Source organism: Pinus tabuliformis, chromosome 2_1 (genome assembly GCF_031772625.1).
Source record: "Pinus tabuliformis cultivar Carrire ecotype Pingquan chromosome 2_1, CPIR1, whole genome shotgun sequence".
Lineage (NCBI taxonomy): Eukaryota > Viridiplantae > Streptophyta > Pinopsida > Pinales > Pinaceae > Pinus > Pinus tabuliformis.
The window spans coordinates 439,616,842-439,636,538 of record NC_142299.1 but is presented as its reverse complement, the minus strand read 5'-3'; the positions used below and the strand labels follow the sequence as shown (position 1 = coordinate 439,636,538).

General features: G+C 40.5%; 1 protein-coding gene across 1 annotated transcript; it reads left to right on the top strand.

Moving 5' to 3' along the window:
* Window positions 1-602: 602 nt before the first annotated feature.
* LOC149200814 (uncharacterized) lies at window positions 603-4,842 on the top strand. Its single transcript, XM_089401084.1, has 2 exons — window positions 603-825; window positions 1,154-4,842. The coding sequence occupies exons 1-2, from the start codon at window positions 603-605 to the stop codon at window positions 4,840-4,842; spliced, it is 3,912 nt and encodes a 1,303-aa protein (XP_089257210.1).
* Window positions 4,843-19,697: the final 14,855 nt, after the last annotated feature.

Here is a 19,697-nt window from a genome sequence, read left to right as displayed (position 1 = left end):
GACTCGGAGGAAAAGCAGCACACTCCCCACAGGATTGCGAGGCAAGAGAAGCCGGAAAAACCCACAGAAGAAGAAAGGACAGATGCAACAACAGCAGGGGAGATCCTCATGACCGAAAGAGTCGTCGAAACGGAGGAGGAGACAGATATGCTAACAAGTGAAGCAGGCAGCGAGGACTTGGAGTTGGAAGATACCCTTGCAACGGACGGAATGGACCTAAATGCGCTGGTGGAAAGCTGGAAAGCCAAAGGATTGGAAGCAGTTCCAGAGGAAGAAATAAGGAAGGTTAATGACCTGTTCATAGCACGGCAGAAAACAATCATGGAGAAACAGAAAAGTAAACTTGGAATAATCAAGGGAGGGTCACCTCACTACCAATTGCAGCTGGGCAGAATTTCAGGCCCAAGACACAAGCGCCGACGAGGCCGGAAAACAAGCATAGAGCAGCTACAGGAACTTGGCGAAATGCTAATCAATGCTGGCATGATCAGGCAGCTAGATGAGTACCCGTCCTTCCAACAAAACAGTTAGCTATGAAGATCATCTCTTGGAACGCCAGAGGAATAAATAGTCAGGCCAAACAGAGGGTTCTAAACCGAAAAATGGGGAAGTATAATCCGGATATGCTGTTTCTCCAAGAAACCAAATGCAACAGTGAACTCATTGACAAGCTACGAAGGAAGTTAAGCAGGAATCTCGAAGTTATGGAGATTGAAAGTAAAGGGCGCGAGGGAGGCTTAGCAACCTTCTGGGATACCCGAAGGTTTCATCTCTTAACCGCTGAAGCCAGCAAGAACTACCTAGCTCTGGAGATGCAGCCAACAGGTAACTCATCCTCTTTTATCTGCATTAATGTATATAGTCCCCAAAAGGTAGAAGATAAATTTTATTTCCTAGACTCGCTCACCAAACTCATAGAAAGACACCAGAATGCCAAATTCATCCTGGGGGGAGACTTCAACATGATAACCTCCCTCCTGGAGAAGAAAGGAGGCCTAAGAAGACTACACAAGGATGGAGAGGCCTTTATAAGTTTCATAGAGAATGCAAAACTGGTGGATGTATATCCCAAAAGCGGCAAATACACCTGGAACAATAGACGGGGGGGGAGATAGGCTCATTGCCTCTAGATTGGATCGTTTCTTAATCTCAGAGAGTCTGCTCTTGGAAGGAACAGCCGTCGAATCAAACATCCTCCCCAGCGGAGGATCAGATCATTGGCCGGTCTCTCTAGCAGTTGAGATTCAAGACTCTCCCAAAAACAAACCCTTCAGGTTTGAGAAATTTTGGATAGAACACCCCTCCTTCCTAGAAATGGTAGAGAAATGGTGGTCGGAGCCCGCGAGGGAGGAAGGCTCCAAAATGTTCATTCTGCAACAGAAACTAAAATACATCAAACTAAAACTGAAAGAATGGAACAAACAAGTCTTCGGAAATATCTTCCAGGAGAAAGCAATCATCGAAGAGAAACTAGAACTAATACAAAAGGAAGGCATGGAAGGACGCAGAGAGGAGGAAACAAGCAAACTTGAAGAGGAACTCATGCAACAATGGCACAACAGATGCAAACAGGAAGAAACACTTTGGAAACAGAAATCTAGAATTCTTTGGCTGAAAGAAGGGGAGCAAAACACAAAGTTCTTCCACAGATCAGCTATGGATTACAGAAGTGCTAACAAAATTCTGGAGTTAAAAGACGAGGAGGGGAATATCGTAAGAAATCACAATGAAATCTCAACCTCCCTCAGAAATCACTTTAGTCTTATAGCGCAGGAGCTAGACATTAATAGGGAGGAAGCCATCACAAAGATCACAGAAGTAATTCCCAGAATGATTACTAAAGAACAGAACTGGTCCCTCAAGAGAACAATCACGATGGAAGAAGTTGAGGAGGCTGTCAAAAGCATGCCCAATGATAAAGCCCTGGGTCCGGATGGTTTCACAATCAATTTCTACAAAGCATGCTGGAACATCGTCAAGCAAGACATTTGGGAGATGGTGGAAGACTCCAGACGTTCCAAAACCATTCTCAAGTCCTTAAACTCTACCTTCATAGCTCTTGTTCCTAAAATGGAAGCTGTCAACACTCCGGAAAAATTCCGACCTATCACTCTTTGTAATGTCATCTACAAAATTATTTCAAAGGTCATTGCAAATAGATTGAAAGTCATCTTACCGGGCATCATATCTCCGGAACAGTCTGGCTATGTGGAGGGCAGGCAAATCATGGATAATATCCTGCTTGCGCAAGAAATGATTCACTCTCTACATTCTCAAAAAGAAGCAGGTATGCTCATGCAGCTTGATCTCTCCAAGGCTTATGATAAGGTTAGTTGGTCTTATTTGGAAGCTGTGCTTGTAGCTTTTGGTTTCAGCAATCAGTGGATTAAGTGGATTCTAGCCCTCATCAAATCACCTAAACACTCCATTCTTGTGAATGGGGTTCCCTCAGCTCCTTTCCAACCCACTAGAGGCATTAGGCAAGGCGATCCCCTCTCCCCCTTTTTGTTTATCATTCTCATGGAGGGACTTGGCAGATTAATCACAAGGAACAAAGAGGAAGGCAACATCAGAGGCCTTCAACCTATCAGAGAATGTCAAGCCACAACTCATCAACAGTTCGTGGACGACACTATGTTACACGGTATCCCTACTGTCAAAGAAGCCTTAGCCTATAGGAATATTCTTAATTTGTTCAGCCAAGCCTCAGGTATGGAGATCAACTTCTCCAAATCTACTCTATTCTTCTTCAATACTCACCCTTCCATTCAGTCCCACCTTTCCCGTCTTTTGGGGTTCAAAATTGGCTCTCTTCCCTCCAGATACCTTGGTGCTCCCCTCACTTTGAAACCTTGGCAGAAAGGACTCTGGGAGAAAATGCTAGCCAGCTTGGAAAGGAAAATGAAACACTGGACTCACCGTGCTTTGAACTTTGCAGGCAGACTAATTCTCATAAAGGTGGTTTTGCAGGCTATTCCTCACTATCTGCTCTCTATCCTCCCAGCTCCAAAAGGGGTCTTAAACCAAATTCGTGCCATTCAGCGCTCCTTTCTGTGGAGTGGAAGCAGCGAGAAGAAAAAATGGTCTCTAGTTGCTTGGGAGAAGCTCTGCAGACCAAAGAACAAGGGGGGTCTAAATTTAGTTGATCCAGCAACAGTCAATAACATCTATGGAGCTAAGATTTGGTGGAAGTGGATCTCTGAAACGAGTCTTCCCTGGGCTACTCACTGGAAAGAGAAGTACATGCCAAACAACAATAATCTTGACATAATCAGGATGCAGATAACCCGTAACGGCTCACCTATCTGGAACCACGCTCAGGCCAATAGAAGCATAGTCCAGGACCACAGCTTCTGGGAGATAAGAAATGGCAACAACACTCTCTTCTGGGAAGACGCCTGGCAACAGCTTCCCAAGTTGGATTCCCCCCATCTCCTTCCCCTGAAACAAAGTCAGCAAGCGGTAGGCAAATTCACTGTAAGTCAATACTGGTCTACCAACAATGATGACCAGGATTGGAGGCAGTGGACAGCCTTTGATTCAAACAACAATGAATTAACTCAGGAATCAATACAAGACTTGAATCAACTAATTTCAAAAAGGAAAATTCGAACTGCAGCAGAAAATGACAAGCTCAGATGGGGACCTCGAGGAAACGGGAACTTTTCTCTGAAAGAGGCCCGGAGTATCATAGATGAGGAAGGACAACCGAACATTTTACCTTGGACAGCTAAGGTGTGGGACAGTCTGCTATGGCCGAAGATAAGGACTTTTCTATGGTTATTAATGCAGAAGAGGACTCTCACCTGGGAAAACCTTATGAAGAAAGGCTTCAGGGGACCCTCCAGATGCCCTATGTGCACTAAGGAGGAGGAAACCATGAACCACCTTCTCAACTCTTGCGAATGGGCTTCCAAGCTCTGGGAATGGATGGAAGGCATTCTTGGAGCCTCGGACCGGAACAGTGATTCAATTCAGGAAACCATCTCCAACTGGAGAAGCAAGTTTTCAAAAATGAACAGAGTGGAAAGCATCTGGAAATCTGCCCCCGGCTTTATAGTTTGGACCATCTGGAAAGAACGCAACCGTAGAATCTTCAAAGAAGAAACCAGAAGCCTAGAATTTGCTAAGGAATCCATTTCTACAAATATCAAACAGCTCATACAAACCAAGTGCAAAGCTGAAGCGGATGAAAAACCTACTAGTCAGGATTTACGAATCTTAAAGACTTTTCAATTGGAAGTGGTGAGCAAGCAAACAACAGGGGGAAGTTCTCCCCAACCCGCATCAATTTCTTCAATCTGGCAGCGACCTCCTGTGGGCAGCCTGAAAATGAACTTTGATGGGGCCTCTCGGGGAAACCCCGGCATAGCAGGCATTGGGGGAGTTGTCCGAAATCAAGCAGGGGAAATCATTCACATTTTCTGCAGAGCTTTAGGTGAAGCAACTAATAATGAGGCTGAGTTCGCTGCGCTTGAACAGGGCTTAAGAATCCTAAAAAGCCTCAGAAGAGGAAATCTAATAGCAGAAGGAGACTCTCTTCTGGCTATCATGGCGGCTAAACGGCTTCAGACAGGCACGACCATAAGCAAAGCAACCAAGCATTGGAGGCTTGCCAAAGCCACGGAAAACATAGCTGAGCTCATTATGGGGATGAAAGGTCTAATCTTTCAAACGATCAGGAGAAAGGCGAATGGTCTTGCTGACCATCTGGCAAACTGTGGAGCAGACAACCCCAACATTGCCTTGGACAGGTGCTGGCGGGAGTTTGACGACCCAATCATAAAGGAAGCATGCATACAACTGGCAGCGAAGGACCTAATCCAGGTCACCCAACCTTAATCGCGGACGGCATCTGGCCACAGTCCCGGAATCATGAGGAAATCGACAAGGATTATCAACCCAAAGCCCTCAATGGGTTGATGGGACACAGGGGAAGATGGAGCTCCTGGCGGCAGCGGCTCCTGCTGTTAGGCGATCATGACAAGTCAAGCGACGAGATCTATCACTTCCGACACCGTCCTTGCAGCACGCATGGAGAGGATCCGTATGAAGAGGTTTCATTACCATTAATGGCAATTCTGAGTGGAAGGAGGCGGAACAAGGCCCGAAGGAACAGCACCAAGCATGCCAGCATACGGGGCTTATCTCCCTTCACGTGCTACCATCCCTTAAGAAGTCTCTCACCTTACACTTGGCGCCCGGCTCATCAGCTTGGTAGTTACATCATTAGCTCCAATTCTTTCAATGACAAGCTCGCTTGTGCGATTCTTCAGCTCACCCATCAGCAAGGTACCGCCACTATCAGAGGCATTTACTCCAATCTCCTGAGGAAACATCATTGCCTTCACTATAAAAACATGGGCAATGGCCCTGTTCTCCTCATTGTTCTTAGAGTCTGTGTTGAGAGCGGGTTTGATTACGAGTCTGGTTTATTTCGGGCTAGTCACAAGAGGTTTATCATGGAGGCGGGAGGTAGTCGCTGCAAGGCAGCTAATAGGGAACTTCAGGTAGCCAGAGGTGGCTACGAAACCAGGACCGCGACCAGAATCAAACGCAAAATTGCAGAATTAGAGGCTTAGGCGAAGCTTGAGGAAGGTGGTCATTCGGATAAAGAAATTGCTGCTGAGGTCAACTGGTTAACAGACCCCGGCACTCCCACGAAGAGAGCCACTCAATTTGTGCGCACCCAGGCGGAGAGTTGGCGCACGAAAACCTTAATTGCAAAGGCATTGGAATCCGTCACAGAGGTTAATCTAACTACTGAGGTTAATCTCACTACAGAACAGATGGCCAAGATTACGGACTTCAATAGCTCCCTGGACAGAAAAATAACCTTGGTGTATGAAGAGATCAAAAGCAACAACCGTATGCTCAGATTGCTCATCCAGCTTCTCAAAAACTCCATCAATACTGCTCCTGCGGCTCAGCCAGGCACTTCAAATGCGAACCAAGCTGCCATGCCAGCCACTTCTGCAGCGTTTCAGCCTGCCCCCTTGGAAGAAATGCAGTCGAAGGTCGACAGCCACATCAGGGACATTGGCTTGGACACCATCGCCCAGCTGGGGAATTACAACTTCTAAGGTCTTTTGATGGCTCTCTTACCGACTCGGGTTCTCGCTCCTCTGTTATCTTTTCACTCTGTTATCTCGGCTTTAGTTTGTGTCTGGTGTTATGTCGTTACTTCTCCTGTCTACCTATAGTAGTTCCTGTGGTTTAGTTATGTTTTGTTCTGTTCCTCGCCACCCTGCGTGGTGTGCAACGTTTTGGTTTAATTGTATCACTTCCTCTGAGCAGGCGATAGGCCCAGGAATATTGTACATCCCTGCTCACATTGCTTCGGCAGTTTTTTGTATTATACTTGTTATATAATATATTCTACTCACTTACACAAAAAAAAGAAGACAAGGATGGGGGTTTGCACTACATGTGCTTCTCTTAAATAAAAAAGGGATAAATGTGAAGGGACAGAAAGAGGTAATAATTCATAACATTAATTTTTAAAATTGTATAGTCATCAACTATGAAAACGTATTTATTAATGACTTTAGTTTATGTTGTGTAGATTCCATTGTCAAATTGCTTCAAGAGCATTGTGAACATCAAACAAGTGAAAGGAAAAAGTTGTACAAGCATTGAAAGAAGTGTTATGATAATCCAAATAAGTGTTTGGTTTTGATAATTGATGGTATGGACTAGAAGAAAACACTTCTACTACATATTGTTCGCACACCCAAAAAATTACAGGAGGAAAATTTTATTCAGTTTCACTTGGACGGTTGTATGGTCTTCAATGGGAAAATGTTGCCAAGGGTATACTTCACAACTCTAAATATTCATAATGATGCAAATCTGACAATAACCATAATTCATGATGTGCTTTCTAATTAGTCTGGTAATCTTTCTGAAGTTTTGTATCTACAATTGGACATCACTTGTCATGAAAACAAAAATCAGATTGTTTTTGGATATCTAAACATGCTTGTTGAATTGAGAATTTTTCAGAAGGTAAAGGTCGATTTCTTTCTTGTTGGGCACACTCATGACCATATTGATCTGATGTTCAGTCATTTTTAGTCGCATTGAGGAGGAAGGATGTTGGGATCTTCCCATCATTAATTGAATGTATTAAGAATTCATACATGCCAAAGCCTATTTTTCATGTGTTGGAAGAAACTTTTGACACACGAAGGTTTATTCTGGGATCGCATGGTAAGGATAAATGCATTGAACAACTTAACGACATTAGCTTCCAACATCAATTTCTTATCAAAAAAATTGATGGGGAAACACTAATATGGCGAAAGAAGTATTCAACTACTGCAGAATGGGCGCCGTCATCAGGTTTGGAATTTTTGAAGTTAATTCCAGATCATCAAATATTTTCATCAAATATATTGTTATTACAATTAGTTGCTGAAGTTCATAATGCATGTAGGCAGAAGAGAGATATAAATTATTCTTATTTCCTGGAAGAAATTAAAAAATGTATTAGATATACATATGAGTACTTTGATATTCTTGATTCAGTTTGGTGAGAGTCTTTTTTCAATAATCAAAGTGATATCATTTCAAGAACAACAAATGAAGATATACCTTTGAAAACTACATTTATTTGGCTACAAAATGTGTTAAATGAACATGAGGAAAGAAACATTGTTGAACAACAACAATCTCAAGGTATTATTAATTATTCACACCTAGAGGAAAGAGAAATGTATATTGGTTCCAAAAAGTCTTGCGCACAACGTGAAGCCATGGAATACCTTTACAGGGCTTCAGTATATGATATTAAGGAGGGTTGCATGATCATAGTGCTAGCAGATGGAGATGCAAATGGCTATCCATTATGGGATGCTAAGGTTATAAAGGTCATTATATAAAATGAAGATGTTGCAGGTGTTGAAGTACATTGGTATGCCACAAATACACGCCCATCCAATGGTGTGTACAAGCCAGAGATGATAATTGATAAAAAAATTGGTGGAAAGAGAAAAAGAAATGGTACAAATATAAATTGTCGCCACACAAACATCTTAAAATTAGAGGATGTTGACATACTTGTTTATGAATTCAATTTAACAAAGAGAGGAACTCTACACTTCAAGACGATAGAGATTTTGAAGAGGTTGTTACTAGAAGAAACAATGTTGAGATGAGAGTCTGTTGAACCTAGTCATAGATCTAAGAGAATTTTGAAATCTGAAATGGTGGTCATACATGTAGAATTAGATGGAGCACTAGTTGATGAAAGAGAAGAATATGAAACATCTTCATTTGCATCCAGTCATTCATCTGAAGATGTGAATTCTGATGATGTGCAAGAATATATGAGTGATTTTGAATAATTGTCTAAGACAATTTATATAACTGATGTTTGAAGTCATATCCTGAAATGAAAATTTTGATTTCCATATGATGTTAAAAGAAGTTATGAGTCATTTTTATGTTTGTTGAATTTTGATTAATTTAGTCATGTAATTTGTTCATAATGTTATGGTTTAAATGTGTTGAAAATTTAGAGGTTTTTTTTTTTTTTTTTGGTTGAAAAATTTCCTTTTTTTTAATGTTATGGATGAAAACAATTAGAATTTTAGCGATCTTTAGTGTCATGTTATTATATGTTTAACGAAATGGATGAAAATTGATGGAATTTTAATGTGTTTTGGATCCCATTATTTTATCATTATCATCATTACTAAAAATTGTTAAAATTATACCTCGAAAAGAAAAATGTTATTCTACCAAAAACATTAGTGTGCTTTTTCATTTATTTTGCACAAATAAATTTGTTTTATTGCCATTTTTTAAATATGTTGAAAATTACCCTAAAAAAATTAAAACATCATTCCAAAATACACACTTTTTGTTTTTTGGATAGTTTTTCATGTTTTTTTGGGGTTTTTTTGGCTAGAGTTCCCATTTTGAGTTTATAGATCTAATTTCAAAAAGGTTACGTTGTTATGTATTAATAATTTTAGGTTGGTTGAAATCATGTAGTCTATAAGGATTTTTCGTCTCTCGGATGGGGTTTTGTGGTGGTGTGGGTCATCTTATTTTCTTGTCTTCAGGTGGGTCGCATCGGTATTATTTGAAGATTTTTTCGTTTGGGTTTCTTGGGGTGTTTTTCTCCCATTTTTTAGGTCCTTCTGACCCACACTATCCTACAGTTCATGTCTTCTCTAGTGGTAGTCAGCGGCGTGTTAGCAAATTGTTGGTATCCTATTATTTTTTTTATTTGTTCAAGATGTGAGGCAACCCTGACATTATCAATTTTAGCATATGGGGAGAACCGAACAAGGCTTCACAAATTTTCTACACATCCTCTGAGTTATGTTCGATGTGTGAATTTTCCTCTATCACCCACTCCCCGTCAGTTGTGCATTCCTTCAGACCTTCTAGTTTTCAATTTGGCCCTCCCCCTTTGGATTCTTGGTGTCATCCCCATATGTGCCTGTGGGTTTGGTGGTCGGGGATATCAGCGTCCCTGGCTTAGAAAGGGATACCTAAGGTTTTAAGTCACCATTGAAGGTCTCTGCTCCTCCATAGCTCAGTGTGTCTCGACCTATCACTTTTTAGAGTTCTATTTTCAAGTTTTCAAGTTTTGAGCTTGTCGTTCCTCATCTCAAAGGTGAGGAGAATTTGGGTCTGAATGTTTAAGCAAGGCAAGGTTGCGGTCAGGGGTCAAGAGTATGAGGGGTTGAATGTTTTAGGCACTGAAAAGACTAATCAGGGTTCTCGGCCCCCTCTAAAATTTCTCTCTCCTTTGGAGGTTGGTTTGACTTTTATGCCCTCCCCACTGTTTCTGGTCGGTTATGTCAACCACATTAATATTTTTAATGTGATTGTGCTACTAATAATTATTAGTGAAACTTATATATATATTCTTCTAGTTTTATATTTTATGTAATAACAAATCTAATAAAATCTCTCTTATAAAAGGTTTTCAATTTGTATTGTTCTTAATTTTTTGATTGACAAGTGTGAATCTTGTGGCTTATCCTTATCCCTTGGTAAACTAGAAATGGACCATTGCTTATGGAAGTTTCTTTGTGACCTAAATCTGAAATAAACTTAATAAGTTGGAGTTTAAAAAACGAAAAATGATTTATGATAAATCAAACCTTCATATACTGAACTAGTTCATTGAAAAAACAGATATTGAAACCGAATGGATTTACAGTTGGAAAGGTGGAGGAGACAAAGCATGAATTCACACAAAACACGAGTTGTTGCTCTTCCATTGATCACACAAAACATGATGCTTACAATGAACCCAGTGAAGGGTATTTATCCTTTTCTAACTAGCTATTCGCCTTGACATGCGTCCACATGCAACCACACATCTATCACTTAACTTGACTTGACTTAACACTCAAATACTCAATCACTCAATCACTCAGTTAACTGACTCTCTATGTTTAGCCAAATCCACATGTGGGAGTAATTACTATTTCTAACACTTTCCCTTAATTACGACTGTATGAATCAACATGACTTAACTATGAAACAAACATGCCTGCTGGTCTATGTCTCAGCTAGGCTTACAATGACTCAAGGATTTTACAATTGTATTTTCTTTTTCTCTACTTCCAGATTCTATATTCTTGAAATTGCTTCATTCTCTGTTGAACTTTCTTGTTGTAAGATTTATTCACTTGTTGCTGTTGCAATTTTTCTTTGACTTGTTTTGAACTTGTTTTGAAAAACAATTGGATCTTGTCTTCAACACCCTCCTCTTCAAATATTCATTCAACCATGAACTGCTGCCAAAACATTACATCTTCAAAATGTCTTCTTTGCTTTGCTTCTTGTGCTTTATATTCATGAGTTTGACTCACTTCAATTTGTCTTATTGGTTATTGAATCTATTCTTTAATGAGCTTCAAACCTGCATGAAACTTATTAACAACCTTGCTTTCAAATTCTTTGCCCATGCTATTTTGAACACCCGCATATTAAAAAACAATGTTAAAAGCATCTTTAATATTACTCTCTTTAGTGAGAGCTTCCTACTCTACATCTACCTTCTTTTCAACTTCACTGAAACTATCTTCCACTATTATGTGGTCAGTGGATATTCTCATAAAAAACTCTTCAATCACTTTATCTTGTTCTTGATCATCAACTGCTGCTAGATGACATACTGCTTCATGAAAAGTTCTAACTACTTCATATCTTGTAGCTATAGTGGCAGCTTCACACTTCAATGCTTCATCAAACACGGTGCTTACCATATTGCCATAATCAATCCCTATTTCAAAAAAGAAACCACACATATCATCAACATAATGTTCATTCACACTATTGTGGGATATCCGAGCATACATGTGCTCATTGTCAATTTCATTAACAATTTCAAATTCACCAAATACATTAGTTGCGGTTGGATTCACCAATTCATATATAACTTTGCAGTCATCATCGGCATGTGTCTCATCACAGTGGGATTCACTATCATCTGTGTCATCCATATTAAAGTGGAGTCCTTGAGCATTTATATGCTCTTGCTTTGTTTCACATACAAAGGCTCCTCCTCTCTCTGCAATCTTTGTTGTGTCTTCTTCATCCATATGTATGCTTTCATAATGGGTTTCAATTTTATGGTCTTAACAACCATCATCCACTTTTGAGTGGGGTTCTCCAAGCTCTGTTTTCCTCTTAGAGTCTTTCTTATTTACTCTTAGATCTGTGGATGACTTCTTTTCTTGTGATATAATCTGCTGTTGCATGTCACTCTCATTTGTGCCAAACTCTACTTCCAAGGTCTTCCATGCTTCCAAGGAAGTTGTAGCTTTTTCTACCTTGCACAAACACTTCTCATCCAATGCATATTTTATAAAATTCAATGCTAAAACATCAATTACTACATCATATGGGTTATTAGATTCATACTCAATTAACTCTTTAGCTCTAAGAAAAGTTAACATCCTAATAACCCAATGATCAAAATATTCACCTTTAAACATAAGAGGTGGTAGCAGATCAAAGCTACACCAATCACCCTCGATTTCTTCTTTATCTTCTGCTCGACTTTTGAGTTCCTTGGCTACGGCCTGAACCTCTATAACCATGGCAACAATCTCTCCCTCTTCTTTTCAATTTCTGTTATGAATATGCTTCAGTCGCACTTTGACCATGGTCACTCCTTTTCTTATAGCTGTTTTTCTTATTGCATGTGACTATCTTTCATATTGCCCCGAAAAAAAAATGATTTTTCAATAAATAATTTTGCAGACTACCGGACTTTTCAAAGCCCTAAACTCTCTTGCCAATAAAAACTTAATAGACCCTTTCATAAAATCCCTTGATTATTTTATCTATCTATCTATCTATATATATATATATATATATATATATATATATATATATATATATATATATATATATATATATATATATAACAAAAACCTTTATAATAACCCCTTTGCCAATTCAAAAAACACTTTATTAACTGCGGTGTAAAACCACTTCAACCGCTTTAATACCATACAATATAACAAATATGTCACTTATATATTGAAGAAAGTCTTTTAATATGGGGCAAAAATTACCCACGTGACTTTGATACCTTTTAAGCTTTTACTTACCCTAACTTTTACATTCTAGGCTCAGGGCGATTTCGAAACCCTCAACGAGAACTGGATATCTATGGACTGCTCATGACAATGGTGGTTTTGGTCGTCTCACAACTTGACTTACGAATCTTTTATCGGAAAAAATAAAATTCTCTCTAACACGGCCTTGTCTGATGATCTGATGAAATAGAAGGAACACGTTAGTCCTTTAACGCTTCCAGCATCAAAGGAAATCAACGTGTTTTATGAAAAATTATTTCATTATTCTTTCTCATGGATTACTGCTGATCTAGCTGCAAAATTTATGGTTCCTTAGATAATCTTTCTCTAATAACAATTTGTTGGAAAGGTGGAAGCGACAAAGCATGAATTCACACAAAACACGCGTTGTCGGCCTTCTATTGATCACACAAAACATGATGCTTACAATGAATCCGATGAAGGGTATTTATCCTTTTCTAAGTATCTATTCGCCTTGACATGCATCTACATACAACCACACATTTATCACTTAACTTGACTTGACTCAACACTCAAATACTCAATCACTCAATCATAACTGACTCTCTATGTTTAACCAACTCCACATGCAGCAGTAATTACTATTTCTAACATTTACCATTTGAGCAAGTGGATCCTATACTGAATAGGAGTATGTACGAGCATTTGTATGGAAAATATGATTTGCAGTATGCCCTTTCCTTTATTAATGATGCCATAATCCTTTCATATCATGTCATCTACCATGCACAAGAAGATCACACTGGATGAGTTGATTTTTCGAAATTTGTGATAGTCCGTAGGAAAATGATCGTGGGTAGTGGGCACCAATAGAAAACGACTAAATCGTTGAGACTTTGACTATGTTTATGATGATTATGACGTCTAAGGACCAATAGAAAATATTTTTTTCAACATTTGGATGATTATGACGCCTAAGGACGTGAAGCTTTCGCAACATTTATTTATGTTCATCAATGCCTATTGTTTCTCATGAAAACAAATGTCTTGCTGAAGAAGTTAAAAGGAAACTGGACGACTCTGAATACAACAACAAAAGGTCCAGCCATAATCAAGTGAAATCAATGTTCCGCTTACAAAATGCACATAAGTATCATGCAGTCTTGCAATTTCAAATTCCGTGTGATTGTAAAAGGCAATTTGGATGATGGTTGTGCGTCTTTTGAATTCAACGTCTGGGGAAATTGAAAAATCAACAATTATCAACACTATCAGATTTGATGGATGGTAAAATATTATTTGGATTATGGTCGTGCATCTTTTTAATTCAATAACTAAATAAATTGAAATATCAACAACTTTGAAAATCAACAACCATCAACGCTCGTGTAATTGGTTGATGTTTTCGTACATCAGTAGTATCATTGAATCCGATAACTAGTACCATTGAATCCGATAAGATTAGTCTAAAAAATCTATAAATTTGTTGGAGGTACTACACACCTAAGACCTTCATTACTGGCACATGCAGACACTTAGTTAGAGCACGGGATTACATGCAAGATCCTTTCTGTATGATTTACTCCCTGATTTTCTCCTCCTTTCACTCTGCAACTAGCTAGTTCTTTTGCATGATTTACTTCCTGATTTTTTCCTCCTTTCACTCTGCAACTGGTTAGTTTTTATGCATGATTTACTCCCTAATTTGCTCCTCCTTTCACTTTGTGACTATCTAGTTCTCTCCAGAACTTGCTGTAGGTGTTGAGACCTCTCATTGATCACCACTATGGCACATTACTTTGGGATCTTCATCCAATAATACTATATCATGAGCATTGTAACCTATTTTCTGAATCAATCATTCTTTTTGTTCTTTCGATTTTCTTTTAGTTTTTTTGCTCTGCAAAGCTGTGTGTTCAACCTTTACTAGCTAGATTCATCTGTGCAGGTTTTCTAACACATTTAAATGGGATCAGAGCCCACAAGTTTCTAGATAAAAGGCACACCAGTACTTTATTTTACAAGTATTACAGCGTGGAGATTGAAGATCGACAGAAAAATGGAGTTTCCCAAAGCATCGATCCTACACCATACAACTATCACGAATGGAAGGACCAAATGGCTCGATACCTTCGTCAGAAAGGGTTGTACATGATTACCATGGCTACAGAAGTGGAACCCACTTCAGCCATAGATAAATCCAAGTACCTCGACCGCATGGATAATGCCCATGGATCCATATGCATGTGCATCTCCCCAAAGTTGCAATTTCATCTATCTGCCTGCAGTACTCCCAATGAGATTTGGAAAAAGCTTGAAGAACTCTATGGGAAATAGGATGAGATGAAAGGACATCTACTCAAGGTGGAGCTGCTCTCATTGGATCCACGAAACTATGATAGAATTGAAGACTTCTTAACCAAATATAATGATCTATTGCTACAACTCAAGGGTTGTGAAATTGACAAATCTAAGGAGGAGAGTCACCAAGTTCTCTCTATTATGTCAAAGCTCGGACCAGAATACTTCATCTTTGTGTCTACATTTCATTCAATAAGGCTTACAACAGGTAAATCCTACACTATGCCTTCTCTCAAAGAGTTCATGGAGTCCCTCACTTTTGAGCAAGATAAACTCATTGTCATGGGGAAAATCAAACCTCCAAAAGCGCATGCGCTTGCTGTGCATGATGGGAGCCATAATAAAAATTACAGATCTAATTCAAATCAGAAAAATTAGCAACAAAAAGACAAGGGAAAAACGCATTCCCATCCAAAGAAGGAAGGGTATACCAAGCCCTTCAATGACCCCTCTGGCTTCGGAAATGAGAAAGGGAAGAAAGGAGACAAATGCACCCACTGTCAATGAGGATTCCATCCAGAATCCTCTTGCATGAAGAAAAAAATTGACCAAATGGCAGAAATACTTCAGAAGCACAACCTTGGGGACCACATCCCTCAGGGCACCAAGAAGAAAACTGAGGATCCACCACATGGGAAAGGTAACCATTTTCATGCTTAGTTGCAATTAACTCTTCCCTCGACGCATTGATTATAGATTCTGGTGCATCACATCATATGGCTGCTACAAAGGAAGTCTATTCCTCTTTGGATGCATGCAAAGGACCTCCCATCCTCATGGGAGATGACTCACCTATTGAGGTCACCGGAAAAGGTAGAGTGGAACTTTTACACGGAAGCTTTGAAGATGTGCTTCATGTTCCAAAACTTTCAGTAAACCTGCTTTCAGTTTATTAGATCACTCATTCCAACACCGGAAAGAGAGTGGAATTCACTCCAGATGTAGTGAACATATATGACCTACATAGCAACTCCAAAATTGCAACCGGTGAGGTAAACAATGGAGCTAGACTGTATACATTTTCTGAATTTATTGAATCTGAATCCTCCTTATTGCTTACACATGCTGATGATAGTAGTAGGCTTTGGCACGAGAGGTTTGGTCACTTAAATTACAAGTATATGCAGTAGCTAAGCAAGCATGAGATGGTGGAAGGCTTGCCAAATATCAGTTTCTCCAAAGGAGTTTGTGAAGGGTGTGTCCTTGGCAAACATCCTAGAGAAAAGTTTGACACCGACAAGACTCACAAAGCATCCTCTCCTCTAGATCTGATCCATAGTGATCTCATGGGGCCTTTTCCTCATCCTTCCATCAACAAAGCAAGGTATGTGCTTACATTTATTGATGATTTCTCACAGTATACTTGGGTGTATCTTCTCAGGGCCAAATCTGAAGTTTTTGCGCACTTTGAAGTTTTTGAAGCACTAGTTGAGACACAGTTAGAGAGAAAGATCAAAGCTCTCCATACAAACAATGGGGGGGAATATGTTAACACAACACTTTAAAACCTTTGCCTTGAGTCCGACATACAGTTGCAGCACACAGTTCCATACACTCTGCAGCATAACGAAGTTGCTGAGAGAAAGAACTGATCTCTCAAAGAGATGGCTTCCTGCATGCTGCATGCTAAGTCACTACCTCATAAGCTATGGGTTGAAGCACTTAATTGTGCTAACTACATCCAGAACATATCTCCTCATAGATCTGTCAAGGATTAGACCCCCTTTGAGGCTTGGAGTGGCACTAAACCGGAGGTCACCCACTTTCATGTTTTCGACTCCCGAGCATGGGTGAGGATCCCCTCTGAGAAAAGGAAAGCTCTTGATCCACAAACCATTGAGCGCATCTTTGTTGGATACCCTGATGGTGTGAAGGGATAATGACTCTTGATTTCCTCTATGGACAAGTTCATCATTGAGTGAAGTGTCCAATTTGAGGAAAGTCTCTTGCATGCACCTCAATTACCGCATGCAGACACCTTTTATCTACCTCATGACAAAGATGATGACTCAGTACACTCAGATGCAGATATAAAGCATGGAGATGTTGAGATAGAACATGCAGATGCAAAGAGAGAGTCTTCAAATACAAATCCAGTGCATGCATATGTTGATCCACATCCAAGCCTAGATCGAGCTTCCAGCAATGAATCAACTTCCCCTGTCATAAATCAGAGAACAAGGAGCTTAAGTGAGATATATGCACAAGACTACTTAGTTGCTAGAAATGGTCTTGTGGGGGATAATCCTGATCTGTGGAGGACTAGCTCAAATTTTATTGAGCCTCCTCTGGCCCTCACTGCCACTGAACCAATGCCATCCCGACATTGTCATTTGGTTCAGTCTTCTTATTCGTAGTCTTACGCTGAGGCTGTTGGGCATCCCTCTTGGGATTCCTCCATGGAGGAGGAGTATAACTCCCTCCTCGAGAACCAGACCTAGGATTTGGCCCCCCTTCCTTCAGGAAGGAAACTTGTCCAATGCAAATGGGTCTACAGGACCAAGAGTGTTGCAGATGGGAAAATCACCAAACAAAAAGTCGGGCTAGTATCCAAAGGCTTCCAGCAAGTGCATGGCATTGATTATGATGAGACCTTTTCTCTAGTAGCAAAGATGGATTTCGTATGCCTTGCACTTGCCATTGCAGCTGCCCAAGGGTGGGAAGTACATCAGATGGATGTGAAGAATGCCTTTCTTCAAGGAGACCTATCTGAGGAGATCTACATGGAGCAGCCACATGGTTTCATTCAGGATTCATCTTTGGTCTGCAGATTGAAGAAGTCTCTCTACGACCTTAAGCAGGCCCTAAGAGCTTGGTATGCGAAGATGGATTATTTTCTCTTATCACAAAAATTCGAAAGATGTAAGTCTAATCTGAATGTTTACATGCTCAAGACACATGATTCTCTTCTTATCTTAGTTTTATATGTGGATGATCTCTTGATCACTGGAAGCTCGGCTTCAGCCATTGCTGCAGTTAATAGGGCCTTGCATGATAGGTTCTTGATGACGGACATGGGTCCATTACACTTCTTTCTTGGTCTTGAGATTATCCAGGATGCCACAACCATCAAACTCTCTCAGGCGAAGTATGCACAAGATCTTCTCGAGAGATTTCACATGACTGACTGCAAGCTAGCACCGACTCCTTTTCTGTTTGGGGTCCGCCTTGAGGATGGAGGTGACACTCCATTAGTTCACAGTACTCTCTACCAACAGCTAGTGGGGAGCTTACTGTACCTCACCCACTCCAGACTAGATCTCTCATATGAAGTAAGGGCAGTTTCCAGATACATGTAGGAGCCGCATGAGCTACACTAGAATGCTGCCAAGCACATCCTCCAATATGTGTAGGGCACCATCACCTTTGGGATTCACTATGAAGTAGGCACTTCATTGAATCTCCTTAGCTTCACAGATTCTGATTGGGTAGGCGACAACATTGATCACAAGTCCACCTCCGGATATTCACTCAATCTAAGGTCTGGTCCTATCTGTTGGTCGAGCAAGAAGCAAGATACTATTACTCGCTCTTCAGCTGAGGCTGAGTATAGAGAAGTAGTCAACATCACCATTTAGGCTCTGTGGCTACAACACTTCCTCATTGAGTTGGGCATCCAGTTCCACCAACCCACTGTCATTTGGTGTGACAACTAGAGCACTCTCAAATTTTGCAGGGATCTAATACAACGGCAGTGTGATCCAGGTGGATGTTGGTGGCCACCCACCAACCCATTTGGACCCCCCACAACTGTCTCTTTCAGTCTTTTCAGTTTCCTTAATTGTAGCACAGTTTACTATTTTTAGCAGTTTTTCGGGTCCTGAACTTCCGGAGCCGTTTTGAGGCCCTAAACGACGTTTTTTTGGAATTCTGGGGCGACCGAGCCCTATATTGCCTCCCAAAGTGGTAGTACTCGGATAGATCTTTCTAACGAGCTATCGTACGCGTCAAACGGAGATCGTATGCCAAAGTTACGACCCTGGGAAATTGATGTGCCAATTTACCCAAACGGGGCCCACAATTTGGCGTTTCATCTTCTAGGGTTAGGTTTCGGTATGTGAAGGGTTTTCCATTGTTTCTCAACAATAAATAGGCCTTCGAGCCTCATTGTAATACAGTTCGGAACAGTTCAGAGGCATGTAGCCGCACATCTCTTCTCAGAGATAGCTACCATCGCCCTAGCTGGTTTCTTTCCATTTTGGTTTATAAGCATATTTCAGTATTTACAGTAATGAAATGAAGTATTATTTCCGCTGCATCTTTGTGTATATGGTTATTGCATCTCTGTACTTATGGTTATCTCTGTAATTTGTTGCGTTCCTGTTTAAATCCGGATCAGTGGTATCAGAGCGGTCTGCTTTTTCTCTGTTTTTCTTTGCATGTCCCCAACGAGGTCGGGATATAAGGAGTTAGGGCTTGAACTGGTCGAACCTTTGCAAGACCAGCCTTGCAAATCCCGACGGCCTCCCATGGCGGATGAGAAGAAAGACGAGGGGGCAGGAGATCCTATCAAAATCTTGCTCGAAGAAGCGCTCGAGCGGCAAAGGAACGCGATGATGGATAGCTTTGCGCAGATCCTTCAACGGTTACCCAGAGGCGACGCATCGGCTTCCAACAGCGACTTTGGAAACGCCACACCGTTTAAGGTACAAGTTAATTTTGAAATCCCCATCTTCGAGGGACAAATAGACGCAGATGCCGTAGATAAATGGTTAAATCTGCTAGATGGGTATTTTTCTGTTCATGAATTTTCAAGTCGGGAAAAGATTGTTTTCGCTCTTCTCAAAGCAGCCCCCC